The sequence below is a fragment of the Myotis brandtii genome, unplaced genomic scaffold, assembly GCF_000412655.1.
Source record: "Myotis brandtii unplaced genomic scaffold, ASM41265v1 scaffold630, whole genome shotgun sequence".
Lineage (NCBI taxonomy): Eukaryota > Metazoa > Chordata > Mammalia > Chiroptera > Vespertilionidae > Myotis > Myotis brandtii.
The window spans coordinates 2,678,834-2,688,815 of NW_005370412.1; the positions used below are offsets into that span (position 1 = coordinate 2,678,834).

Below are 9,982 nucleotides of genomic sequence, written 5' to 3' on the forward strand. Positions count from 1 at the left end.
CTGTTTGCATACACAAGAAAGTCTGCAGAGGGAAAGCTCTTTCTACATACTGTCAGGAATATCTCAATTGAAAGTCTTTAAAAAATGGTTTAAGATTCAGAATTTCCTACTATGTACTTACCCTCATTTTAACCAGCATTCTTCCTCACTCTCTAGTGCACCCCAGTTTTACAAGAGGGACTTATCGATCCTTTGTATTTAATGTCTGTTTGCTGACAATCTATATGCCTTATTGTACTGACCTCCAGAACAAATAAAGTGTGGGCTTTTTCTTTGAATGGAATACAAGTCAGAGGACTTTCAATCAGAGCCTGGCACTTCAGGAACACTTGAGAACCTCAGAGAGGCAGACATTATCTAATGTAATGACGAACGCACTCTTCCCTCCTTCCTTAAGACTTACAAAAGCACCACAGAAATGCTCCTGAAGAGGAAACCTAACTGCACGCAGGTTCCTGTCATCACTCATCCTGTGATGAATGACATAATGCTCATTCTGTTTTAGTACACATGGCAATGCCTTCGGCAGAAACACAAGCTTTAGAGAGCATCAGAAGTCATAATTGACAAAAAAACAAACCCTATGAATGCAATAAACATGGAAAAACCTTCAGCATACAGTCACTGCTTCCTCAGCACGGAAGGACTCACACAGGAGGGAAGCCCTCTAAAGGGGTAAGAGCTTTCTGCAAGAAAACAAGCCGGCATGATCAAAACAGAAATCACACTGGGGAAATCTACACCTGTAAGAAATGTGGGGAAAGCTGAACAACAGGTGAGCTTCGACTAAATACCCAAACATTTATACTACAAATTAATGAATGTCCAGAACCATTAAGCTAAATTTCTGCCCTTACTAAGTCTTGAATAACTCATACTAGGGAAGAAACCTGAAAGTGTTCTGAATTGTGGGCAGGAAGAAAAACCCCTCCTGTTTCCACAGAATATTACTGAGTGTCCTCCCCATCACTAAGAGATGGCTACATATTGGGAGGAGAAGAGAATCGGGTAAAGAAGGTTTTATGTAAGGGAGATGACTATCTATAGAAGCTTCCAAAGTTGGCCATGCTGCTGGGGCTAGTGGGCAAGTGAAGATTCTTAGGATTTCTGTAGCACGAGCTATGGGATCAGCAGGCCATGTGCTCAGATGGAGAGGGATCCACTGGTAAACAGATGACCCACTGAGCTGTCTCGGGCCTAACAACATCCAGACACGGAGGGATGCTCATATTTCTAGAGATAATGAGTTGCAGCCTTGTAAAAACATTGTACTCTTAATAAATGTCCTTCAGACTTGATAGGGAAGTAGAAGGGAAAAAATTTTTTAGGAGGTAAAATCAATTAGCAATATTGGAGAACAGGGGAAAAAGGATAAAGGGAGAAGGAGAAAGAATGATTTGGAGGTTTCTGATTGGAATGAAAAATGGGAAGATGGTACAAATCTCTCAGACAGGGAACCTTAAAAAGTAATACCAAAGCAAACACTTTTTCTGTGTAATTATATTCCTATTAAGCATTTTTGAAAATTACCGGTGAACTTTCCTTTAATATTAAATTATTTTATTGGTAAACGTATTTTTTCCCTACCATGGAACAAAAAAACCCCCCAAGAAGCCAAGTATCAAAATGTGTTCCTTTGCCCTAGCTGGTTTCAGGGGTTAGAGTGTCTGCCCTCAGACTGAAGGGTTGCATGTTTGACTCTGGTCAAGGGCACGAACTTCAGTTGCAGGGTGCATACGGGAGGCAACCAATTGATGTGTCTCTCTCGCATCCGATGTTTCTTTCCCTCTGTCTCTTTCTCTCCCTTCCACTCTCTCTGAACAATTAATGGAAAAAATATCCTCAGGTGAGGATTAACAACAACAAAAATCTGTCCTTTTGTCTTCTTTCAATCTGAGTTAATTTCAAGCGTGATATAGGGTTGGAGAGAAACCAGATTAGCATTATGTTTGATTCAGATCTGCTCTTAAAGACATGATTTTGATTATGTATAGTTTCAATGAGTAAAGACAGTCCCTATATAATAAAAAATAACTTTTCACATTTCAAAGATAAGGCAGCTAGTTCCTACAGTGAAATTAAAGGTTTGGAACTTTTCTTTCCCCTTGAGCAATTCTGAAGTACATGGCACATCAGACGTGATCGATAAGCAGCTTCACTAGAAAGCGACTGCACTTCTGTAGTTGCCCCTAACTTCCTACAGGTCAACAACAAGGTTAGGCGGAACATTGAGCTAAATTCTGCTTGACATGAAAGCCCCGGGAATACTGACAGGAATTCCACAAACTGATGGGAATTACAGGGCCCTACGTAGGGCACTGAATTAGCAATAGGAGAGATCTATTTTAATAAACGGAAATGGTCTCTAGTATAGGTAACTGAGACCTGTGTGGTTTAATCACCAGCCTGCCAATAAAATCACTAAGCCACACAGGATTCAGACTCTCATCTTCAAAATTCAAATTTAGTACACTTTTAGTTTCAGAAAATGTGAATAAATCATCACCAGCAATAAAGGTACATATGATTATACAAACATAATAATAAGCTTTAATTTAAATAGTTCTGGTGTAACTTCACTAAAGATTTTACAGTTTCATAAAGTACACACACAAAACACAAAAACACAGCTTTTAAAGTTTTTTGTAAGTACTGAGACTTGGTATAGTGGACAAAAACAAAGATAAACTTACTAGATTCAGTGATAACCACTATCTTTTCATAGTATTTTGCTAAATTTTAACAAAAAGAATTCCTTCATTTTTAAAAGAATTCCTTCATACTTTAAATGAAGCTAATATTCTAACTACATAATGAGGTAGATACCATTTTATGCTACTAAGTAAGATGAATTCATTAGACTGGCTGACATCATGGCTTAAACAATATTTTGTCTAATTGTTCCATAGCAATGGTTTCGACAAAATAACCAGTATCTAACCAAACATTTTGGAAAACAATTCGAAGATGCTTATGCTCTACAACTCAGTAACTAATGTGCTCGGAGTGCAGATATCAACATGGATGCTCCTCAGCAACACTGAACATAAGAAGCATGCTAAAGACGACAAAAAATAGGATTCCATCTACATAAAGAACGTAAAACCTGCAATAGCACATATTGCTAAGGGATATATGTGCTTGCAGAAAAAATATATTAAGTGCACAGGAATGACACAGATCCGCACTGGATAGTGGCGGCCTTGGTGGGAGGAGGGAAGAGAGGAGGTGAATGTAGGAGAATGCAGCGCGGCTTCAACAGTACGGGTTGGGTAGGTACACAGGAGTTCATCTTATTATTCTTTATGTCTTATGTTAAAGATTTCATGATAAACTAAAAAAAATTTTTCTGCCAGATGTCAAAGTCCAGTTTATGCTGCCAAATGTCATGTAATCTTGGTGATTATGAGTAATGGTTTTCGAGGTGGCATACCATCTAGCCCTTCCTCGACTGCTCACCGTCTGCTATCTGCCCACTATAAACTCACCGTAGCTCGCTGGCCTTTGCCCTGGGTTTCACAACTCACTCCAGTAATACTGGTAGTTGCCCTATGTAAGCATAAGTGGCTTCCTTACAGTGGGTAGATGCATAATGTTAGTCTCCTTCTTTAAAAATACAAAAGTGCCTTTTCTGATTCTCTCTTCCCTCAAATATGCCATAAATAATGTCATATTATAAAGTTTTAAAATAAAGGTATAAGGGAAAAGACAACTGGAGTAAGTTGTGAAACTGTGTCTTATTCTCATTCTCCCATTAAAAAGCTTCAAAGCCTTGGGTAAATCATACAACCTCTTGAAGTCTATTTTCCCCCTTCACTAAAGTGATGAAGCCAAATTGACCAAAATAACTCTTATAGTACTACCTATGACTGAGTGATGTATAGCTGTGAACGCCACATGAGTTTCTGAGGCCTGAACAATATACAGACAAGTAACATCAAGAGCTTTAAACGTTTACAATTTAGGAAGCATACTCTGACAATTCTAAAACTTCTTAATTTGGGATTCTATAATTGCCTATTTTGTATATTTAAAAGAAAAGTTCTTTAAAAGTACTCACATCTGGTTGAATGGCTTTAAATACTGGGACATCCATTAGTGTTATTTGACCCTGAAATAAAAAGTAAAAAAAAAGACAATTTCTTCTTTGGAATTCCATGATAATGACATATATTCTAAATAAAAGTGATATTCTATACTAAAATATATTGAATAACCAAGTCTTTACCAGAAAAATACCAATTTATAAGGACTTAAAAAAATGAAAATTTAGTCCTAGTACCATTAAATAAATGTATTTCTAATTATTTCATACCTATTCATATTTTCTTGTGAGATGAGGTAAAGTTAGAAAATAAAAATAATTTTGAAAAATTTGAACACAGTTATACTTGAAATCAAAATCGAAACCAAAAATCAGATCTACTGGTTCATGGAGCAGTGTTCAATATCAGGAAATCATTATATTCTGTTAATAAGTTAAAGGAGAAAGAGAATATAAATAAACATTTATGTCATTTAAGAAATAAAAGTTTTTCTGGGTAACTTTCATGATATTGCAATAATGCCTTCAACTTTCATTTCTCAATTTTTTCATTTCCAAAAAGTAAAAATACCCCTAACCTGTCAATAAAGTACAGTTGGCTTGGGGAGGTGGTACAAGTAGGGACCACGAAAGCAATTACCATGAAGGTAAAATACTTATTATTACTTACCAAGCTAAACAAAAGTTTATGAAACTGCTCTAAAAATATCTACAGCTCTTCTTACCTTCCCCATTTCATCCCTCTGCTTGCTCCATCCTTGGGCTACTCTCCCTTTTAATTCCCACCCCCAGCTTTGTTTATTTACTTTTACCAGGACCTCCGCTGATCCTATAAATTCTAACTCAATAGCACCAATATGTAAACTATGTGCAAAAACTGGAGCAAGGAGGGGGGGAGGCTTACCGCATATTCTTCTGGTGTAACCTTAAGAATATCAAATACCACGGCATCAAAGCTTTTCTTCAATTCAGAACCCTTGTCACTTAAAGATTCAGAACTGCTACTTTTCTGTTAAAGTAAAAGAAAACGCAGCCATTTTAATATATCTCATAGTCAATGTCACAGAAACGAGATTGGCATTAACAACTGAGGAAACCTTACCATTTGCAACAGCATGGATGGAACTGGAGAGCATTATACTAAGCGAAATAAGCCAGTCAGAGTAATATAAATATCACATGATCTCACTCATTTGTGGAATATAATGAACATAAACTGATGAACAAAAACAGATCCAGAGACAGAGAAGCATCGATCAGACTGTCAAACCTCAGAGGGAAGGTAGGGGAGGGTGGGAGTAAGGGGGAGAGATCAACCAAAGGACTTGTATGCATGCATATAAGCCTAATCAATGGACACAGACACCAGGGGGGTGAGGGCATGAGTGGGGGGGTTGAGGGGCACTAGGGGAATAAAGACACATATGTAATACCTTAATCAATAAAGAAAAAAAATTTAAAATAAAAACTGAGGAAACCGAGTAGAGTGGGTTAACAGATGCTGCAGGGAAGTTGGGCAGAACGTGTTGCTTCTCTGGAAAAGCACCAGATAAAGGGTCAGGCAAGAGACCAAGATGGCGGCATAGGTAAACACCGCAGACTGCTGCCGCAAACAACCACTTCAAAAATACAACTAAAAGACGGAACGGACATCACCCAGAACCACAGGAAGGCTGGCTGAGGAGAGACTCTTCAACTAGAAGGAAAAATAACAGCACACCGAGGCTCAGAGGAGGCGCAGTGTGGAAAAAACTCAGGTGCGGAGGTGCGCGCGCAAAGCGGGCTGGTGGCTGAGAGCGCGGTTGCTAGAAGCCTAATCTCAGCTTCAGGCTTTTAGGTTCCTGAGTAGGTCATTTTGTAGTCTGTCAGTTTCCTCACCCTGACAACCCTATCATTTCTATAGAAATAAAAGATTTTAATAAGTTAAATGATTTTCAAATGGGTTAAAAAGGAAGTTTAGAGAGAAGGATATACCTATTTATAATTTTTAAACTTATTTTTACGAAGAAAATGAAAGATTATTTTCATAACATGATCCACAAGAAAATGTTCAGAACTCTATTATTAAATAATCCAATACTATTTGTGAAGTGAATGTCTGTATGTGATACTATTCTTCCTAGTATATTACAAATTTAAGTGTTTTCTACTTTAAGATTACTATTTTATATTTGAATTTGCTATTGTTACATGTAGACCAAAAAGTGGCTTTTGGCTCTGAATATCTTACTTCTGGTCAGTTTCCATTTCCTTTGTACCACATGATAAAAAATGTACTCTGCATCTTTTGGCTGAAATCAGAGCTTCATCACTGTAACAATATTTAGATTATGCTCTACTAAATGGAAGCAGGAAATCAGGCACAGTTAATGACAAAAAATTTCACCAAAGTTTCAATTACCAAGGTATAAAATGTTAGCCTCTTAGCTGTTAGACACCAATTTTGAGCACTTGTCTTTCTGCCTCATTTTTACTTTTCCCCTCCCTTTCAGGAGCAGCTAATTATCAAGACAGTTACAAAGGAAGGGATCCATCATTAATTCTGGAAAGCTCTCCACCATAATTACTTCAAATATTTCTCCTGCTCCCCTTTCTCCTCTGGCAGTCACACTATGCGTAGGTTACACCTCTGGCACTGTAACACCGTGCCTGGATAATGTTCCACTTTTTCATTCCATAAATGACTATTCTACATAGTTTTATTTGATGTGTTTAATCTCTGTAACTATGACAAGCTTACAGTATGTCAACAACATTATTTTATGTCCTAAGACTAATATAGAAATTTATTCATAATGCTAAGCATTCAAACAGAATTCAGTTTAGCAGTATACTAACCCAGTAACTGCCCAGATAACTAATTACATCAGTCAAGTACTAACCTGGTAATTAAACATAATGGTAATTTTTTCCAAGTTTTTAAGTGCTTCAAGGCAAGCTAGCAAATCATAATGGTAGTTTCCCTGGTCATGAAAACGAGTAATCACTTTCCTTTTGTCCTTACAATTACAAGGGATGTGCTTCTATCTGCTTCTCCAATATTAGGAAATACAACAGCGAGGATAAGAAGCTAAGCAGTACTTAGCATAATGCACTCTGAGAGAGCAGTTAGTAACTCTTTATTCAACACAATTCTAAACAAAGTACACATTTCTAAAAGTCTGAAACAAAGTTTACTGTAACTCTACTGATACTGGAAGCTTTGAGAGCTCAGGTTAAGAATAAAGGTATGTAATACTTTCAACAATCAAGATAAATTTTTTAAAAAAGAGTAAAATTACTGAGAAAAAAGAAGTCAATCACCCAGAGAAGTATCTTGTTCATTCTGTAAGCTTATCACATTTATGAGAAATCTGCATTTTAATATATTACTAGATCTATACTTTAAGAGAAGGTGAAAACTATTTTTATATCTGAAGCCTGATGTAATTCATTCACTTTTAGGAAAGTCAACAAAATTTTGTATATAAGTGAAATGATCTATTTTATTTAACAAATAACTGTGTACTGCTTTATGTAATACTAGACAAATGTCAGGATAGTTATGAATATACTATACATATACACATATACTTAATTTATTAAAGTAATATGGTTATAAATATACCAAATAAACACACATATAATACAAACATACATAAACATAGAATCCCTGAGGAAGAAAAGCTATGTATAAATTTGTGAAAAAATTATTAAAAAGTATTTTTTTTAAGTGATAGTTTCAAAAATAAAAACGCTCCCATCTGTTTAAGGGATCAGGAAAAGACTTTCCTAAAAGTATAGCATTTGAAACAGGTTTTGAAAGACAGACAAAATGTATTTTTTGTGTAGTGAGAAGGAGGGACACATCAGAAAGAGAAAAGAAATTCCAGGTAAAAAAAAATGACATAGGCAGGTATAACAGAAGTAGGAAAAACTAAGGTTTATATATATTCTTTCATGAGACTATAAATTTCATTTTATAGAGGATTAGCAGCAGTTAAATCCATTAGAGAACAAATTTAGGGCCATTTTGAGAAAAGTCTTGAATGCAAGGCTGAGGGTCATTTGTATTTAATTAGGCAATGAGGAACCACAAATAGTTTGGGGGTACAATAAAGTTTAACAGCTATATTTTAAGAATACTAAAACTAAACTGCAGTCAAATGGACCAAACCCCGCTTAGTAGAAGTACAAGATCAAACTAAAAAGCTGTTGCAATAATTCAGACAAGAAATAATAAATGACCAAACGAAGACAGTGCCAGCAGAAATAAGGAGGAAAGGACTGGACCCTGGAGGTAAGGTGTGGGGGACAGACTGTGAGGCAGCTGCCAAGGATCTCTCTTTGTAGTCACACCCTTGTGTAATCGTCTCAACTTGAGTGGGAGCAGGACCTATGACCTGTTTCTAACCAACAGAATAAGCAGAGATGAAAGGATGGTACTTCCAGGATTACATTACAGAAGACAGTTAACTTCGGTTTTGCAGTTAATTGTGATGGGCAAAGGGGAAGCAAGTTAATGAGAAATCTAAAAATTCAAACTTAGATGGCTATAGAGATGGAGATGCTATCAACAGAAGTCAGAGAGAGGGGATGGACTATTTTCTTTACAGGTTGTGCAGCAGTAACTTGATTCTGTTCATTTTGCAATTAAAATGTCTGGTCCTTCAGAAGTGTTTAATAAAATTTATGAGGGAAGCCAGAGCTAGAGATAAAAATATGGAAATTATTTTTATAAGACAAATAATAAAAACTACATGCTTAGAATAATTTCAATAATAGCAAGACCCAAATAATGGTTTGGGGCAAAATGAAGTTATTAAAGAAATTTGAGGCCAAATTTGAGGCCATTATTCTCAAGCTATATAATAAGAGAAAAATAAAGAGCACAGAAGCTGGATGCTAAAGTAATTAAGGAAAGCAGGCAAGTACCCTAGATTTATAGACAAAAGAGAAAAAAAGGGTGAGGCAAAAATAAATTGAGATATTAACTAGAGAGGTGAGCACCTCTCTAGTTAATCTGCATCTCCATCCTTAACACTCTAAGCTACATCACCAGAGTAGCCCTGCCTAATCCAGTCTCATGGCTCTATAATCTCCTTCAATGGGCTTGAAATCAAGGGATCTAGATAGTGACCAAAAGTTATAGGTACAATTCCAAATAAAAGAATCTTTATTTGTTCCACTTTACTATTGCCCTCAAGGTTCATGGCATATAAAAACACCCATAAAAGAAATTCTAGGTGTCCTATAAAACTAAACCCAAGAAAGGATTTTAAGTAATCATTATCTGTCAAGCATTTTAAGTAGATAAGGATTAGCTGTTTCTAAGATGCACAGTGAACATCTAAATGGCACAATTAAAACGTTTGGTTTTTAAACTAAAAAATTTTTAGCCCCTTTTCAAGTTCTGATTTAAATCTGTGAGCAACGATAATACTTGAAAAGTTAGAATGCCAGGTAAGAAACTTTACAAGGCAACTTCTTTAATGCCTTACCTCCGAAGCGGTCGCAGCAACATTAACACTGCCTGCCTGCCCGTTCAGTAGGTCCATGCTTCCCACATCAGTCCTGATGCTATGTTAACAGCACAGAAGACTGACTGACTGCTTCACGTCCAAGGCCACAAATACATTATTATTCCTGTAAAAAAAGAAACAAAATTTTAAATGTGTGTTTCATTATTACTGAAAGTTTAAGAAACCAAATCAATGCCTACCACTATGTCAAGAAAGACATTTTTTCAACTTTACCTAATTCTTTCTTATTCAGTTAAGTCACTGAAGCCAGTTTGAGGACAATCCTATATGCTATTTTCACATGATCAGAAACACCAAACGGACAGTGTTCAATGCATGTTACTTTATGGTTCTTCATCATCAAAGCAGAAGTGTAATTTTTCACTTATTGTGAGAAAAATTCAAAAAAATTTTTTTTTACTTTTAAGTAAATAAA

The 9,982-nt window shown here is 36.1% G+C and overlaps 1 protein-coding gene across 2 annotated transcripts in view; it reads right to left on the reverse strand.

The window, feature by feature from the left end:
• RALGPS2 (Ral GEF with PH domain and SH3 binding motif 2) overlaps positions 1-9,670 on the reverse strand; it is a 75,311-nt gene extending 65,641 nt beyond the window's left edge. For both annotated transcript variants that reach the window (XM_005880259.2, XM_005880258.2), the window contains exons 1-3: positions 9,526-9,670; positions 4,950-5,054; positions 4,061-4,111 (exon numbers count right to left, since the gene is read on the reverse strand). In XM_005880259.2, the coding sequence (XP_005880321.1) occupies positions 4,061-4,111; positions 4,950-5,054; positions 9,526-9,582 (213 nt within the window). In that variant the 5' untranslated portion in view covers positions 9,583-9,670. The remainder of the gene's footprint in view (positions 1-4,060; positions 4,112-4,949; positions 5,055-9,525) is intronic.
• Positions 9,671-9,982: the final 312 nt, after the last annotated feature.